Source organism: Opisthocomus hoazin, chromosome 22 (assembly GCF_030867145.1).
Source record: "Opisthocomus hoazin isolate bOpiHoa1 chromosome 22, bOpiHoa1.hap1, whole genome shotgun sequence".
Taxonomy (NCBI): Eukaryota; Metazoa; Chordata; class Aves; order Opisthocomiformes; family Opisthocomidae; genus Opisthocomus; species Opisthocomus hoazin.
This window is the reverse complement of record NC_134435.1, coordinates 3,459,816-3,478,258: the sequence shown is the minus strand read 5'-3', so window position 1 is coordinate 3,478,258 and position 18,443 is coordinate 3,459,816. Positions and strand designations below refer to the sequence as shown.

At 58.8% G+C, this 18,443-nt stretch overlaps 1 protein-coding gene across 2 annotated transcripts in view; it reads right to left on the bottom strand.

Moving 5' to 3' along the window:
- The window catches only part of JADE2 (jade family PHD finger 2), an 82,243-nt gene that overhangs the window by 33,391 nt on the left and 30,409 nt on the right, over positions 1-18,443 (bottom strand). For both annotated transcript variants that reach the window (XM_075441591.1, XM_075441592.1), the window contains exon 5: positions 5,727-5,896. In XM_075441591.1, the coding sequence (XP_075297706.1) occupies positions 5,727-5,896 (170 nt within the window). The remainder of the gene's footprint in view (positions 1-5,726; positions 5,897-18,443) is intronic.

Here is an 18,443-nt window from a genome sequence, read left to right as displayed (position 1 = left end):
CGGCGACAGGCAACCTGCACCAGCTGAGCATCCGCAGTGAAATCCGAGGTATTCTGCTACAAACACAGCCTGCTCATGCACTTAAAAAGATTTACGGGAACCAATTATCACCCGTTCTGCCACCCACCGACATCAATTATTGCTCAGATTTAAGACGATGACAAAAACGTTTTCGAAGCCACTTTCTGAGCTGCCGCTTCTCTCCGGCGATGCTCAGCACTGACAGAGCCGTCCTGGAGCTCTTCTGACCTGGAGCCTCCTCGCTCCAGCCCGCGGCAAAACGCTGAACATTGCTGGAAACCGCGGCGATTACCGCGGGGAAACGGCAAAACAACGGCTTGACATAAAAACTGACTGTGCTGAACAACGTGGAGGCGAAATGCCCAAAGCGTCTGCTGCTGATCTCCAACCTTGCTAATCTATACATTAATACATAATTTATACACAATTAATACATTACCAGCACACAATTACTACATTATCAGCACACAATTAATACATTGACCTATACATTAATCTATACATGGCTTTCCTGAAGTATCTGTTTCTGTCTGGATTCAAATAAACTCAGTTTTCATGTCCCTGCTCATGGCAGGGGGGTTGGACCCAGATGATCTTTAAGGTCCCTTCCAACCCAAACCATTCTATGATTCTGTAATTCTATGATTCTGTGATTCCCTTCCAGGGGCTTGTGCTGTTTTCACCTCTGCCAACAACTTAAGGAACTGCCACCTGAAAATATTTCTGGATTTCCTTGCTTAAAGAGAAGTTCCAAGGCCGAGGCTGTTTTCATACAAAATTAGCCTGGGTTATTTAAGCCTGAATTCTTCTTCCTCCCCCCCTTCCCTCTCCGCGGGCTGGCCACGGCAGGCTCTCACCGTCACCCTTTCTGCTCGCCGTCACTCCTGTGCCTCTTTACCCGCTGGACGCGCCTGTTTGCGAGCTCTGCCCTCGCGTTAGACCGGGGTGCGGACCCCCCGTTCAGAGCAGCAGCTCGCCAGCCAGCGTGGCACCCGCCTCCGGGCAGCCCAGTCCTCCTCCCGGCGACGCCAACCGTCTCCCCCCAGACCAACGGCGACGCAACCGAGACCCGCTTCCAGCCCTACGTCTGCTCCCGAGACCCCTCCGTCACCCACACCGCTCGCTTGTCACACGTCACCCAGCAGCGTTCGATGGACCGGTTCATCCACCCGGGCTGCTGCCACCGAGACGATCCCTGGGCGCAGCCAGCCCGGGATCTCGGCGGAGAAGAAGGATCTCGGCTACGCGCGGATGCTTGGTGCGGGCTGCAGCGCAGACACTTTACAAACCAGCTCCAAACTGGCAGGGTTTCTTCAAAACAAGGGAAAAAAGCCAATCCAAACAAACAGACCCTGAATGACGAACGGGCAAAGCTTGCTCAAAGTGGCGAGCAGGGCCAGCGCGGGTGCGGGGTAGGGGATGGCAGGGCCATCGCCGCCAGCCGTCCCTTTCGGCGGTGGGGAAGATGCTGGGAAGGGGGGAGCTGGGCTGGGGGTTAAAGGAGACGAATCCCACTGCAGAAAGGAGAAACTCTGTACATCTCCCCGCCAGCCGGGGCTGGGGAGCACCCCCAGGGGCATGGCAGCCCCCGCATCGGTCCATGTCACCGGGCTCCCTCCGGCTGGCGGCACCGGCGGGGAATGGGACTGAGCCTCTGCCACCCCAGCACGGTGGGGAACTGCGCTCAGAGTCGTTAAAATAACGAAAGAGCTTCAAATGATGGACACCGGGGTGGCCCTGCACAGCGGAGGGAGCCTGGCCGTGGCGATGGGCACCCACGGGCGGGTGGGAGCTGCATGGGGAGTGCCAACGTGCTGCCTCGGGGGGAAAAGGGGCTCCCCGAATCCCGAAGGACACGGTGGGATGGGGACAGCCTTGGAGAGGGGCTCCCGGCGCTGCTGGGGAGGCAAGCAGTGCTCTCCGAGACGTACGTCTACCAGCAGCTTCTGCTCCATTGAGCTTCCTCCCTGGGGTTACTCCACTGACTTCGGCTTACTCCACATCTACTCGACCGATCTGCCCTCCGCCGGGGGAGGTATCGTCTCGTTAGTACACAGACCTATCTCAAGTACGCAGTGATGAATTCCCCCCGGAGCTTCCAAAGCAATAAACGTGACCTTTGCATGTTCCTGCCATCAAATCCCAGGATCACCTCCAGCTCCCGAGACAGAAGCCGTGGTGGGCATATGTCAGCGGCGTATGCCAGATGGATGAACTCCAGGGAACACCGAGAAACTTCGACTCTGCCTTCAGCAAAATGGATTCCGGCAACGTTTTTAGCAACTTCTCGAGGCTTTGCCGTGTGTTTATCAAGTGCCGATCCCCGCAAGCAGATCTTTCAGCCTCGGGCTTTGAAGTCTCTCTAGCCCCGCTCTCACAATAGCTTTGGATTTAGCAGAGATCACAGAATACAGCATAAAATGTTCATATCAAAATGAAGACTTCCAGCACAGCTCCTCTCTGAAAGGAAAGGCCTGTGCTGCCCGGAGTGGCACGCACATAAATCAGGTTCAGGGTTTCATTCAGACTCCTTCAGACCCGCTTTTTTTTACAATCTCATATTGCAGCAGCAACAAATAAAACATTTAGGCACGCTTAAATATTGATCTCATCTCTAGCACACAGAAGTTTCTTAAACACTAGATTTCTACCGAGTACGGCAACAGCTACTGAGCCACCTTGCTGGGGGGGTAAAACTATTTCAAGCCGTTTTAGGGGAAAAACTTTTGCTTTTCGGAGCAATTCCATCTGATTGCGAGAGGAGCTGGAAAGCTGGAGCTATCTGGAGGTTTATCTGATCTCGGTGATAAAATTCCATCCCTGGGGTGACCTAAAAAGGACTGGAAAAGCCATGTGCTCCGTGCTACGTGGATCCACGCCGCGCTAACGGCAAAGCGAGATGGATGATCTCAGAGGTGTTTTCCAGCTCTCCTCCCCGTGGCTCCTCCAGAGCCAGTCAGACACCAGGCTCCTTCTCTGTCATTAAATATTTTGGGAATGACACACTGTGCGCCCGGACTGCCCGGTGACAACAGCTCAGCTCAACACCCAGGAGGAATCTCAGCTTCTGCGTCTCTCTCAACGCTAGGAGATAACTCCTGACTCCTCTGAACGGGAGGAGAGGCCACAGTTCTCCAGCTGAGCCACGTCAATGATCTCCAAGGGGAGCAAAGCCGGTTTGGAAATCTCAGCGTGTCACCGACATCAAGGGCTTCCAGGAGAAAGCTCTGTTTCTGGACTGCCCTCAGACCCACCCAGGCAGGCATCGGCCCCCCGCGCTGGGCAGCGAAGGGCAGGAGCTCCCTGCCCCATCCCCGCTGCGCCCGGCTGCACGGCTTCTGGGATGCATTAGGAGTGTGGGCAGCAGGTCGAGGGAGGTTCTCCTTCCCCTCTGCTCTGCCCTAGTGAGGTCCCATCTGGAGCACTGTGTCCAGTTCTGGGCTCCCGAGTTCAAGAAAGAGGAGGAGCTACTGGAGAGAGTCCAGCGGAGGGCTGCGAGGATGAGGAGGGGACTGGAGCATCTCTCCTACGAGGAAAGGCTGAGGGAGCTGGGCTTGTTCAGCCTGGAGAAGAGAAGGCTGAGAGGGGACCTTAGAAATGCCTCTAAATATCTGCAGGGTGGGGATCAGGAGGACGGGGCCAGACTCTGTTCAGTGGTGCCCAGCGACAGGACAAGGGGCAACGGGCACAAACTGAAGCAGAGGAAGCTCCAGCTGAACATGACGAAGAGCTTCTTCACTCTTCTTCACGTTACAGAATCAGAATCACAGAATGTTCGGGGTTGGAAGGGACCTCTGTGGGTCACCCAGTCCAACCCCCTGCCAAAGCAGGGTCACCCAGAGCAGGCTGCACAGCACCGTGTCCAGGTGGGTCTGGAATATCTCCAGAGAAGGAGACTCCACAGCCTCCCTGGGCAGCCTGGGCCAGGGCTCCGTCACCCTCAGAGGGAAGAAGTTCTTCCTCGGGTTCAGCTGGAGCTTCCTCTGCTTCAGTTTGTGCCCGTTGCCCCTTGTCCTGTCGCTGGGCACCACTGAACAGAGTCTGGCCCCGTCCTCCTGACCCCCACCCTGCAGATATTTAGAGGCATTTCTAAGGTCCCCTCGCAGCCTTCTCTTCTCCAGGCTGAACAAGCCCAGCTCCCTCAGCCTCTCCTCGTAGGAGAGATGCTCCAGTCCCCTCCTCATCCTCGTAGCCCTTCGCTAGACTGTCTCCAGTAGACAGGGCAGCCGTGCAGCGTTAGGAAGGGTGGATCCTCTGCAAGGCACCCGAGGAGGACCGAGCCACCCGGCTCTACACGGAGCAGCCTCTGCTCTGCCCAAGGGCTGGACCGCAGCTGCCAGCATCTCCAAGCTTGGGCGTGCTGACGACCGAGCCGGGGCTGCTAATACAGGACCTGCTCATGAGCTGACTGTGATCTGCTGGAGATACCGCGGGCTCCGCAACACCAAGATCAAGGGAACTCCAATATACAGATACGTGCAATAGATAATTAGCCAAACTCTAAAAGCAGCCTCTTCAACTTCCTCCAGGTCCCGGAGATCACGGTAACAAATTTTGGTTGTAAATCACGAGAACGGAGATTTTTTGCAACCATGATCAGCCAACGTGGTGGCCAAGCCCTGAGCAATTTACGCTCCGTCCAAGCTTGCCGAGCTAAATCTCGCTGCGATCTTACTGAACCTCGCCGCGGCGCCGAGCCAGCAGCCCGTGAGGCTCAGCACAACGTTCCTCTCCAGCAGCGCGCGAGCCCGTCTGCTCCAGCACCTGATAACACACTTTGTCTCACCCTTGAAAGACCTTTGCAACGGGGAGTCATGCTTCATGCTGGCACGCTTCAGCTTTCACCGAGCTCACGAGGTGAATGTTTTATGGCGTTGTTGTTCCCACCTGCGTGGCAGCAGCCACTCCACAGCAACCCGCACCTAACAAGGACTGGAAATCCCTCCGCCGGCTGGCAGGGCTGCACAACCACGCGCCCGTGCCAACGAATCTGCCCAGCAGACCATGCTAAGCACTAGTGCCGATGGTCAAATTCCAAGTCCAGGTGCTTGCACGCAACCGAAACGCACCAACGGATTTTAAGAATGCGCAGAGACACAACGGCAGCGATGCAGGGAACACAATGCTGTGATGTTTAGAGACACCTGGGAGAGACAACCCAGGACCAGCATTTCTGAGAACTACACATTTTGACTAGGGAATCCTCGTTCCTCTGATTCCATCTGCCCAGTTGACTACGGTTGGAGAAATGTTGGAGAAATGCTTTCAGATGGGGCGAGTCACAGGCAGAGGAGCCAGGCTCAGCGCACCCATCCTGACCAACACCTCCTCCTGCGGCACAGACGCTGCGGGGATGAGTACGGAAGATGGCGATGCTCAGGCAATCACAGCGTGGTCCTGAGCGACCTGGATCTATCAGTTCTTCTGCAAACCAGAGCCCTGCTCCATGGGGCACGCTGCACTGTTCCTCCCACCATCTGGTTCGCCCCATTCTTCTTGCCTTGCATACCAAGACCCCTCTGTGAACGAGAGCCACTCCAACGCACTCAAGATCTTGCACTGCAGCAACCCATGCCATCTCTTTTGGAAAGCCTGAACAAAGATTTCTTCAACCTCAAGGCCTTTTGTTCCACGTGATTACTTAAAAAGACTGAATGCCCACTCTGGGATGCCCAGGCAAGGAGAAAACCAACAGCAATACTCACCCATCTCCTTGAGCTCCATATTAACGAGTTCCAACCAGCAAGCATCGAGCTCATCCAGGTCGTAGCGGCTCACTCCTTGCAAGTAAGTCCTTGTAGCTTCCGAAATCTCGGAGCCAGGCAGGCTACTTGGTGAAACCTCTGAAGGTGAGTTCTCCAGCTGGGGTATGATCCTGGAAGAACAGAAGGAGAGGGTGAGAAAGAGCTACAACTCACGAAAGCATCCCGTTTCTTGTCATAGAGGGTGCAACCACACCACGTACAAACATGATTCTAAGAACGAAGGCAAGCCCAGAAAATCAGAGGGGTTTTGTGCACTCAGTGTTGTCTCTTGTGCCTCAGATGTTCTGAGGGCCGCAACTTGGACACAAGCACTTTCCCAGAGACTGCTGGTCTGGGCACCTTATGTGATGGTTTGAGTTGGGATGCGCCAAAACAAGCTGGTTTTGGCAAGAAAGCCAACTGCACCCCGGGCTGCATCCCCAGCAGCGTGGGCACAGGGCGAGGGAGGGGATTCTGCCCCTCCACCCCACTCTGCTGAGACCCCCTCGGGAGCCCTGCGTCCAGCTCTGGAGCCCTCAGCACAGGACAGAGCTGGAGCTGTGGGAGCGGGGCCAGAGGAGGCCCCAGTGATGATGCGAGGGCTGGAACCCCTCTGCTGGGAGGGAAGGCTGGGAGAGCTGGGGCTGCTGGCCCTGCCGGCCTGGGGCCTGACAGCAGGAAAAATGAGTTACAGTTTGGCAACCAGAACTCGCCCAGCTTTGCTTGCTGCCCTCTGCCCGACGATGCCCCGCTTCCAGCCCCACTGCATCGCAGCCGACGCACGGGCTCGCACCGACAGCCGGTCCCAGCACGGGTCCGTGGCCCCTTCCCTTTACGTACAGCAGCAGTTATCCCATTCATCTTCAGAAATTACCTCTACACACGAGTAAAATGAGGTCCAATGGAGATGATGGTCCAAACACTGCTAGCAACAGTGACTCCTCCAGCCATTAACTCCTCCAGCAACCACTGCTGATTCACCAGAGCACAACAGAGGCCAGATCACCGTCCTGAGCCACTGAGACCCCCAAGCAGGTACCCGCTCCCCGCAGCACCCTTTGCAGGCAGCGTGACCCCCACGATTTAACCCCCCCCCACCAAGCCCCTGCTCTTGGCAACTCGGCGGCAACGTGCACGACACGTGCCACGCACACGTCAACGGCGCCGCGCGTAACGACACGCGAGCAGAGGACGGGCTGGCAACGAGCAGCAGCCTGTGGTGCCAGCTGACAGATCGCCGCGCAGCTGGGAGCTGGAGCTCGCCACAGGGTCTGCCCGGCTGCCGTTGCCTTCGCCCAAACGCCACCTCCCCGCGCAAATGCCAACACAGAAAGGCACCGCGAAGGAACAAGTAAGCAAACGGCAACCTGCCGCGGAGCATCGCCCCACGCCAAGCAGCTTCTCCGCCGCGCAGACCCCGAGCGTCCAACCCTCCCGCTGCACCAGCGCCGGCTGGGAAGCCCGACGGCCCCTGCAAGACTTTTATCCACCTTCTGTCCCGACGTGTCCTCACATGAGGAAGAACTTCTTCCCTCTGAGGGTGACGGAGCCCTGGCCCAGGCTGCCTAGGGAGGCTGTGGAGTCACAGAATCCCAGCATGGCAGGGGTTGGCAGGGACCTCTGTGGGTCACCCAGCCCAACCCCCTGCCAAAGCAGGGTCACCCAGAGCAGGCTGCACAGCACCGCGTCCAGGCGGGGCTGGAATATCTCCAGAGAAGGAGACTCCACAGCCTCCCTGGGCAGCCTGGGCCAGGGCTCCGTCACCCTCAGAGGGAAGAAGTTCTTCCTCATGTTCAGCTGGAGCTTCCTCGGCTTCAGTTTGTGCCCGTTGCCCCTTGTCCTGTCGCTGGGCACCACTGAAAAGAGCTTGGCCCCATCCTCCTGACACCCACCCTTCAGATATTTGTAAGCATTTATAAGGTCCCCTCTCAGCCTTCTCTTCTTCAGGCTGAACAAGCCCAGCTCCCTTCTCTGGAGTCTCCTTCTCTGGAGATATTCAAGCCCTGCCTGGACGCGGTCCTGTGCAGCCTCCTGTGGGTGACCATCCCCAACCCCCCGACGGGACCCCCAACGCCCCGCTCATCCCCCCCAGACCCTACGGTGGAGGACGCGGTGCTGGGAAGGGAAGGACCTGCCCAGCTCCGCGGTGGCACGGCAGCTTTACCCGCCTCCGAGCACCGTCACGGAGCCCCCCGATCGCAGCAGACCCACAGCCACGGGACGAGGGCAACGCGCAGTCCCACCGCGCCGTGCACTGCCGAGAGGCCTCCTTCTCCACGCAGGGCTCCGGCGGTGGGACCGCTCGCCTTCCCGCCGCGGCTCCCGGTACCGGCGTTGGCCGGCGACGTGCCGCCGCCGAGATCCCGCGGCTGTCCCCGCACCATCACGGGGACAAAGCCCCCGCCAAGGGCCGATCCATCTGCAGAAGCTCAGTTACGCTGGCGGAGCGTTTACTCCTTTATTTATCCAGCCAGCCAGAGGCACGGCGTTTAAAATAAATACCTGTATCAATCAAGGGCTTGTTTAAAGGAAGGGCTGAAAATTGGGATCAGCCTGGAAAGCACAACCACCCCGAGGCCATCAGGCTGAAAGTGGGTCTCAAGGGCCCTTGAGGAAAACGACTAAGTGGACCCAAACACTCTTGAGGATCACATCTGTCCCCGGAGAAGATCAGGCGGGAATAAAATACGCTCGGCAAATTCCCATGGTTAATCAGCTCTGTAAACGGAACGCTCCGCTTGGCTGAGGGGAGAAGGCGTTTTTTTCTATATGCTCCCTTCTAATACACTAAATAGAAATAATTAATCCTGTGTTGTGTTTCTCTTGTGAAAATACTTAATTTTTTTACAATGCAGGCTTTAGACAGTCATCTTTTCTTCACCCACGTTCCAGTCTAAATTAGTCTTGCCCAGTGTCCATAAATAAATCAGCTTAGGAAAGCCAGTGGAACGATAACTGCGCCAGCAACCTTCAGCGGATGCTGATACCGCTCTCACCGCCAGCTCCGCTCGCGGGGGAATTCTCCTGTGGCACACCACGACTTTAAAAAGGCAATTTAAAGGGATGATTTTCCTTTTCTGTTTATTAAAATACCATCCAGCAGGCCATTCGGACCAGATGCCCAATCTTCTTACGAACTTCAGCTGATGTATTTTATAGGCACTACAGCTCCTCGATAGCGGAGCAGAATGTAAGACTCTAGAATCAGAGAATCACAGAATATTCGGGGTTGGAAGGGACCTCCGTGGGTCATCTAGTCCAACCCCCCTGCCAAAGAAAAAGAGCCTGGTGACATCAGGGCGAAGGACGGGGCTGCAGCAGTGGTGGACGATCACAATACTGAGAGCTCCAACCCACGAACGAGATTTCGTGACCCTCAGCGCACCCAGGCCCAGATTTACCGGCCATGTCACACCTACTTACTCCACTTGTAGGGGTTCCAGTGAAGTTTGTAAAACCACGAGCCAAAAACTCTACTCCCAATGCTGAGTTCAAAGAAGAAAGGGAATGCCGAGAAGATAGTAAATGGGTTAGGTTTTAAATGAACTGGCCTGATGTTCAGACTGGCACGTAAGCTGCCTGGACCGCCTGGATGAGCCTAAAAGCACGGTCAGGATCCAGGTCTCAGTGCCAACGAGCCCCTGTGCACTTCACCACCCCGCTCCTTGCCTGGAGATGCTCCAGGTCACAGCAGCCGCTCACCAGCGCAGGGTGCTCGAGAGCCCACCGCCCTGTGGGCACCCTGCCTTCACCCCTGGCACAAGCCACCAGCAGGAGCCAACCCTCAGGAGCCAAAACCCCTCCAGATTTGGCAACAGCCGTCGCAAACCCACCAAAAATCCCATGTACGTAACACAGCGGCTGTGGGTGCAGGGCTCAGCCCCAGGGTCCAAGGTGGCTCCAGGATGGGGAACCTGCAGCGGCTGTCCAGCCTGGTGGCCCAGCCTGCCACTCCGCTTCGTGCCGTCCCCATGTCAGGGGCTGGAAAAAGCACATTTCTAGGAAAAAAAAATTGGATGCAGGTAACGAAACATCAACCCTTCCTGCGCAGATCCGTGCTCCAGCAAGCAGCTTGTGCAGCCGCACTGCTGCCGTGGGCGATGGACGGCCGGGCTGGCTCTGCCCCCCGGTGCAACCCAAACCTTCACTCAACCGCTCGTCCCCAAAAACCTGCGCAGCTTTGGCAGACACTGGGTTCAGCGCTGAAGCTCTCGCTGGGAGAACAAAGCAGCTGGATTTGGCCCTGGGAGGATGCCCCACGCTCATGGAATCAGAGCACCGGTGCCCAGAAGGCACCCCCTGACCACACAGACACCAGCGCCGACGCTCAGCCTCGCGAAGGTCCCTTTGTGCCACCCAAGGGGCTCTCGGGATGCTCAGGAAGGGGTTAACGCCGCTCGCAGCAGCGTCCGGCCCTCCGGGTCCCAGCAGCCAGTGAGCGTGGCTCCGGGTGACGTAATGTGGCTGCGCAGGCTGCACACCCCATCCCGCCTGCGCTGGAGACGTGTCAGGGACCCCGGGATGCATCAGGGACTCCGAGATGCAACGGGGACCCTGGGATGTTCTGAGGACACTGGGATGTATCGGGGACCCTGGGATGTATCGGGGACCCTGGGACGTATCGGGGACCCCTGCCAGGCAGGGACCAGCCCAAGACAGCGCAGCTCAGCTACACCCACCATCCCTTTAGCTGTTGTTTTTTTCCAGCTCAAACCCAGAAGCTCGGTGCTTTCCAAGCCGTGAATATTAGAAATGATCATTACCAGCTCTTAGAACACCCTCAGCGTCGGGGAGCGGAGAGCGAGCGGTGCCGTGCAGCCCCGGCACAGCCTGGCCGCCCGCGGTTGCCGGCACCGCGCACGTCTCGGCTGGGAAACTCCTTCTGGCTCCGGGACCGTCCGGGGTCTCACTGCTTGGGTTTGGAAAACCCCCCATGACAATCCCATTTCTGGCCCCCACGGGCAGCTGGCGGTCGTGGATTTACACAGGCAGGTTCTGGAAGTTTTGTAGAAACGCAGCAGAAGCTCCAAATCGCAATTAACAGGTACAAAATGCTCCATTTTCCCCTCTCCATGTCGTATCTCCTCCTGTAGCAGCCAGCAACCAGAGCGGGTCCTTCCAGGCCTCTGGAATAACGGAATCCTCTAAGGGGAAAGTGATTCACTCCTCTTTGATGTGATAAAAAGAGGAGAACAAGTGAACAGGAGGCACTAAACAGCCATCTTGTTAAACCCAAACAGCCTTTCCCATCTCGTTTCGGAGCTGTTTATCACCACATAAAGAGCCTGATACCCAGCAGACGAGAAGAAGACCAGAGCGCTGATGCCCCTGTCTTTCTCACGTTCATATTCCAGCCTGAATCCCCCCGAGATTTTGCTCAACAAATGAATTATTTAAGTTCCAACTTTGATTCAGCGCCCAGAAAATCAGCGAAGGGACCCGGTGAAGGCACGCTCTGGCGCAGCATTGGGACATGGCAGAGCAGCATCCGCCTTCCCGAGGAGGGGGAGAGCACGGGCACCGTTTCACGGCGGGGTTCCTGGGCACCATTTCACGGTGGGGTTCCTCAGCACCGTTTCACGGCAGCGTTCCTCAGCACCGTTTCACGGCAGCGTTCCTCAGCACCGTTTCACGGCGGGGTTCCTCAGCACCGTTTCACGGCAGCGTTCCTCAGCACCGTTTCACGGCAGCGTTCCTCAGCACCGTTTCACCGCGGGGTTCCTCAGCACCGTTTCACCGCGGGGTTCCTCAGCACTGTTTCACGGCAGGGTTCCTCGGCACCGTTTCACAGCAGGGTTCCTCGGCACCGTTTCACGACGGGGTTCCTCGTCACCGTTTCACGGCGGGGTTCCTCAGCACCATTTCACGGCGGGGTTCCTCAGCACCGTTTCACGGCAGGGTTCCTCGGCACCGTTTCACGGCAGGGTTCCTCAGCACCATTTCATGGCGGGGTTCCTGGGCACCGTTTCACGGCAGGGTTCCTCAGCACCGTTTCACGGCAGGGTTCCTCAGCACCGTTTCACGGCACGGTTCCTCAGCACCATTTCATGGCGGGGTTCCTGGGCACCGTTTCACGGCGGGGTTCCTGGGCACCATTTCACAGCGGGGTTCCTCAGCACCGTTTCACGACGGGGTTCCTCAGCACCGTTTCACGGCGGGGTTCCTCGGCACCGTTTCACGGCGGGGTTCCTCAGCACCGTTTCACGGCGGGGTTCCTCAGCACCGTTTCACGACGGGGTTCCTCGTCACCGTTTCACGGCGGGGTTCCTCAGCACCATTTCACGGCGGGGTTCCTCAGCACCGTTTCACGGCAGGGTTCCTCGGCACCGTTTCACGGCAGGGTTCCTCAGCACCATTTCATGGCGGGGTTCCTGGGCACCGTTTCACGGCGGGGTTCCTGGGCACCATTTCACAGCGGGGTTCCTCAGCACCGTTTCACGACGGGGTTCCTCAGCACCGTTTCACGACGGGGTTCCTCAGCACCGTTTCACGACGGGGTTCCTCGGCACCGTTTCACGACGGGGTTCCTCAGCACCGTTTCACGGCGGGGTTCCTCAGCACCGTTTCACGACGGGGTTCCTCAGCACCGTTTCACGACGGGGTTCCTCGGCACCGTTTCACGGCGGGGTTCCTCGGCACCGTTTCACGGCGGGGTTCCTCAGCACCGTTTCACGGCGGGGTTCCTCGGCACCGTTTCACGGCGGGGTTCCTCGGCACCGTTTCACAGCAGGGTTCCTCAGCACCGTTTCACGGCGGGGTTCCTCAGCACCGTTTCACGGCGGGGTTCCTCAGCACCGTTTCACGGCGGGGTTCCTCAGCACCGTTTCACGGCGGGGTTCCTCGGCACCGTTTCACGGCGGGGTTCCTCAGCACCGTTTCACGGCAGGGTTCCTCGGCACCGTTTCACGGCAGGGTTCCTCAGCACCGTTTCACGGCGGGGTTCCTCAGCACCGTTTCACGGCGGGGTTCCTCGGCACCGTTTCACAGCAGGGTTCCTCAGCACCGTTTCACGGCGGGGTTCCTCAGCACCGTTTCACGGCGGGGTTCCTCAGCACCGTTTCACGGCGGGGTTCCTCGGCACCATTTCACGGCGGGTTCCTCAGCACCGTTTCACGGCGGGGTTCCTCAGTACTGTTTTATGGTGGGGTTCCTCAGTACCATTTCACGGCGGGGTTCCTCAGCACCGTTTCACGGCAGGGTTCCTCAGCACCATTTCACGGCGGGTTCCTCAGCACCGTTTCACGGCGGGGTTCCTCGGCACCGCTGCCACAGGCAGAAACCCCGGCCGCACCGACAGACAGCGACGGCCGAGCAGCGGCTGTCTGGGGGGCTGCTTGGACCAACAAAACGCAGATGTTTTCCTGGTTGACCAGACAAAAGCGGCGTCTGGGCTGAGGGCAAAACGCACACGTAATTTTGGATGCTGCGCAAGGATCTTCTTCGCATTCCTCTCCCGCTTTCCCCTGCGTGCCGCTCAGCCCCGCCAGCGGCATCGACGGCAGCAGGAGGGGACCCTGACCCGCTGCTGGGAGGAGGCACAGCCCGCGCTGCTCTTCTGGCTCCGAAACCCAGCGAAACGCGGCGGCCCCGACGCCGGGGCAGATGTGGAGGGTGCTCAGGCAGCATCTGTTCCCCGCAGGCGAGCAGGGCAGAGCCAGCGCCAGCACTCGTGGGTGCTGCTCGCCTTCTCCCAGAGCGCCACTGACCTCCCCTGTGGCCTCTCCAGGGCTCCTGTTGCATCCCAGTCTCCTCCACACCCAGCCAGCAGGTCACTGGTGCTCTGCTCATTTCCATTTAAGCAAGATATATCTCGGAATTGCTACTGGGGAAGACAGGGACACTTGAGCATATGTTTTCTGGATACAAAAAGACAAAAAATGCTGCTGCTTTTTGTAACTTAAGCCAAGTTACTCACATTAAAGCATCTGGAATTAATTACCTCAGCCAGATAATGTTTCCACAATTATTCCAGCAATGCAAACAGCTCCATTCGCATTTGCATCCGCCTACGGACGGGGAGCAGAGACGGGGGCTGCGAGCGACGGCACCTGCCACGCTCTGCGCAGGGGCCGCGGGCCCGAGCTGTGGCAGGTCAGGAACCGGCCAATCCCCCCCCCAACCCCGACCCTGCTGCCAACGGAGCCGAGCATCGGAAAGCTCAAAACACAGCCGGCGGCACAAGGCTGAGCACCGCTGCCATCAGCCCGCGCCGTCGCGCAGGTCTCCTCACACGGCACCCAGCGAAAGCAAAGCTCGGAGGAATCGCAGCGGGCGGCATCCAGCCTTTTTTCACGCGCTCTGAGCCCCTGCACCGGTGCTGAACCCCGAAACGCTGGCGGACGCTGAGGAACCTGAAGCAGCACGCGGCCCGTCCCACGAAACCAGGAACGATCCAGCTGCCTCCTGCAGCATCCACATCCTGCTGGGCACCGATGCTAGCTCTGGGGCATCTTCCAGACCTTCAAGTCCTCTGAAACAAACCACCTACCAGCTCTCCTCCACCTCACCGAGGTCCTGGGAGCTCGGTACAGCTCACTGCCCAGCAATGCAGGCTTCACTCAACTCAACAGGATTATCCACGGCAGCACTGAGAGCCAGGCAGCGGCTCCGGCTGCCGGGTGGTCCTGCTGAAGAGCACCCCCAGAGCAATATTTTCATGTATTGGCCAACGGGGACACGGGGTGCACCAGCTCACCACGCCGTGGTTTAATTACCGCTGCGGTCGCGGGCTGCAGCGATCGGACCCGCTACGGTTCGCCCGCCTGTACACGAAATTCACGGCTCTGGGTGGAGAGCGGGGGTGACGGAGCGAGACGTGGGGGCTCCCGAGGCGGCGCCAACCCGGAGTCCATCCCGAGAGCCGCGAAGCTCGTTGTGGAGCAGCGGGAGTCAAGCCTCCTTCTATCCATTTACTGCCGAAATACACTTGACTCTCTGTGTGCCTGAACCAGTACAAACCACAGGCATCCACTGGGAGGATTAGCAAACATTTGAACTAGCAGACCAAGTGGCTGGGCACTAGGTAAGAACAGGCTGGATTAACACGTTTCCCGTAGCACACCAATAAAGGTGAGGACTTGCTGAAAGCCCACACGAGGACTTGTCAAGCAGACTGTAAAACAGAAATGGTCACAAGTAACAGACAGAGTAAATCAGGCTCATTCCTCTGCAAAGCACTCCCAGGCGCTGGGCACGAGCTAACAAACCCCCACAGCGCTGATACCACCTCTCGCCCCGCCCGGACCCTCTGAACCACGAAACCGCTGCTGCCGTAGAGGCAATCCACCCCATCCGAGATCAGGTGTCCAAAGAATCACAGCATGGTCGGGGTTGGCAGGGACCTCTGTGGGTCACCCAGTCCAACCCCCTGCCAAAGCAGGGTCACCCAGAGCAGGCTGCACAGCACCGCGTCCAGGCGGGTCTTGAATATCTCCAGAGAAGGAGACTCCACAGCCTCCCTGGGCAGCCTGGGCCAGGGCTCTGTCACCCTCAGAGGGAAGAAGTTCTTCCTCATGTTCAGCTGGAGCTTCCTCTGCTTCAGTTTGTGCCCATTGCCCCTTGTCCTGTCGCTGGGCACCACTGAACAGAGTCTGGCCCCGTCCTCCTGACCCCCACCCTGCAGATATTTAGAGGCATTTCGAAGGTCCCCTCTCAGCCTTCTCTTCTCCAGGCTGAACAAGCCCAGCTCCCTCAGCCTTTCCTCGGAGGAGAGATGCTCCAGTCCCCTCATCATCCTCGTAGCCCTCCACTGGACTCTCTCCAGTAGCTCCTCATCTTTCTTGAACTGGGGAGCCCAGCACTGGACACAGCACTGCAGATGGGGCCTCACTAGGGCAGAGCAGAGGGGGAGGAGAACCTCCCTCGACCTACTGGCCACACTCCTCTGAATGCACCCCAGGAGACCACTGGCCTTCTTGGCAGCCAGGGCACACTGCTGGCTCAGGGTCACCCTGTCGTCCCCCAGGACACCCAGGTCCCTCTCCGCAGAGCTGCTCTCCAGCAGGTCAGCCCCAGCTTGTACTGGTGCATGGGGTTGTTCCTCCCCAGGTGCAGGACCCTGCACTTGCCCTGGTTGAACTTCATCAGAGTTCTGCCCACCTCTCCAGCCTGTCCAGGTCACGCTGAATGGCAGCACAGCCTGCCAGTGTCTCCACCACTCCTCCCAGTTTGGTGTCATCAGCAAACTTGCTGAGGGTACGCTCTAACTCTCCATCAGGTCACTGCAGAGGGGCAGGACAGACCGCCCTGCGAACAACCCATCGTCCCTCCCCGCTGCCGGCAGGGACCAGGGCTGCCGGCGCAGACCCGACTGGAAACGGCCGGGCTGTGGAGGGAACCCACCGATGCTGCGGTGCTGGGGGTCTTTTTGCTGCCCTGGATCAGTGCCACCGGCTCGCCCGTCCTCGCGTCGCCCCGGGGTCCCCGGCAGCGCGCCGAGTGCGCAGGCAGCCAGCTTCCCTCTCCCCGCGCTCCCACGTCCCAGGGCTCACGATCTAAATATTAAGGCCCCAGGGCGGCTGGGATTTTTATTTCTTTTGATCAGAATCTCAGCTCTCGAAAGGGAAGCGCACACGTTATTTCTGAAGCATACCAGAACCCAGGCATCCCTGAGGGCAGGCAGCCACCGAATGGGGATAACTGACCCAAGAAACGGCCTGTTGTAAAATCACCAGCGTGCCACCTGCAAGCCCCAAACTCACATGTTTTTTGCAATGAGCTAAAGGGGTGCAAAAAAAAGAAAAAAAAAAAAAAAGGATCATGTTTAAAAAAAACAACAACCAGCTCTGCTCCAAAAGACACACAAACTGCTGCAGAATCCCGCCTGCCCCTGCTGCAGCAAAGCCCAAGGGAAGCTGCTGATGAGTCAACAGCCAAGGCTGCGCCGCCGGCTGAGCAGAGGAAGCCCAACCTCAGCCCTGGAGAACAGAGCGTGCTGGCTCATCGGGCACATGCCGAGAAGGAAGGCTTGGCAAGCCCTCCCCGGGCTGGGACACCGGGATCCAGCCCGGCCAACGCGCAGGGCTCCGGCTGCGCGCGGAGGAACAGGGAGAGGCGAAGCGCAGGCATCGCCGGGATCACAGAATCACAGAATGGTAGGGGTTGGAAGGGACCTCTGTGGGTCATCTAGTCCAACCCTCCTGCTGAAGCAGGGTCACCCAGAGCAGGCTGCACAGGACCTTGTCCAGGCGGGGCTGGAATATCTCCAGAGAAGGAGACTCCACAGCCTCCCTGGGCAGCCTGGGCCAGGGCTCCGTCACCCTCAGAGGGGATGTCGGCGTCGTGGCACCCCGCTGCCGGGCCAGCCTGGCCGCGGCTCCTCGGTGCTGCCACGCTGCAGCAGGAATTGCTCCCGGCATCATCTCCTCCCTTTGCTGGAATCGCTCCTTCCCTGTGCCGAGGGTGCTGGATGCGGCATCCAGCCCCGTCGGGATGAGCCAAGGTGTCTGCTCACCGGGAGCAGAGGGTAAGAAGGGCAGGGACATGCCCCAGTCTGACACCCACGACTGGTGCACCAGTTAATCCTTCTCCCTGTCCCAGTACGCCCATCTCCAACACCACTCCCCATGAGCAGACCCCCCCTGCATCCCTCCTCTTGCTCCCGGTATCGCAAAACCACGACACGAATCACAGAATCGCAGAATGGCAGGGGTTGGAAGGGACCTCTGTGGGTCATCTAGTCCAACCCTCCGAACATCCCTGCCAACAACTCCGCACCCTCTCCAAGGACTGCCAGACCTCCTGGAGATGCTGGGGCAACTCCCGACGGGGCTGGAGTCCACGAAAGAACAACACAGCTCGAAGGAGACGACCACCGGGCACCTCCACATCGCGATCCGGGCACAGCCAGCTCGACGCACGCCCAGCAGCGGGGCAAGGAGCTGCTCCACCCGCGCGTGCGGCCATCGGAGGACCAGAGGGGACCCGAGGGAGGAGGACGGGGCAGCGACACCAACACCGCGCCGACGTGGCAGACGGCGTTCGCGCCGGTGCCGCTGCCGAGCTGGGTTACTCGCGGGGGTCGCGCCTTCCTGTTGCCACAGCGCGCTCTGTTTTCCGTTAAAACGGGGCCACAGCAACGACGCGAGGACGGATCCGCGACGCCAAGAGTATCTGGGCAGCCCGCCAGCAAGGAGCAGCCTTCCTCCTCATCCTCCCCGCCGCGTGCAAATTCGCAGGAAACGGAATCTACAGCACACGCTGACGCGGCTTCATGCGAGAGCCAGGAGGCACCTCCAGGTCCCGCCTGCATCCCCGTCAGCCTGGGGAAGGAGCCGCGTGCCAAAGAATCGTTCAATCATTAAATAAAAGAGGAATTAAAACCCGTACAGGTGGATAAAACCCCACGCAGGGGCCGCGGCGTCATGGAGCGACGCTCTGCTGCGTGAGCTCAACGCTCCGCCGGTCGCGGCGTCGGCATCGCCGCCAGCGGGGAGGGACGAGCCCGGGTCGGGTCCCTGCACACCCGCTCTGCAGGAACAGCGTCCCGGCCCCCCACGAGCACCCACAGCAAACCAGCAAGGCCCATGGTCCTCTCGGGTGAACCACAGAGTGACGCTGTGAAGACAAAGCTCACCTACAGCTTCTCTTTCCCATCTGCAACAGGAGTGGGGCCCGCAGCCCCAGTGCTGAACTCCCAGTGAGAACTCCTCCTGCTACTTCACCCTGCTCAATCCTGAA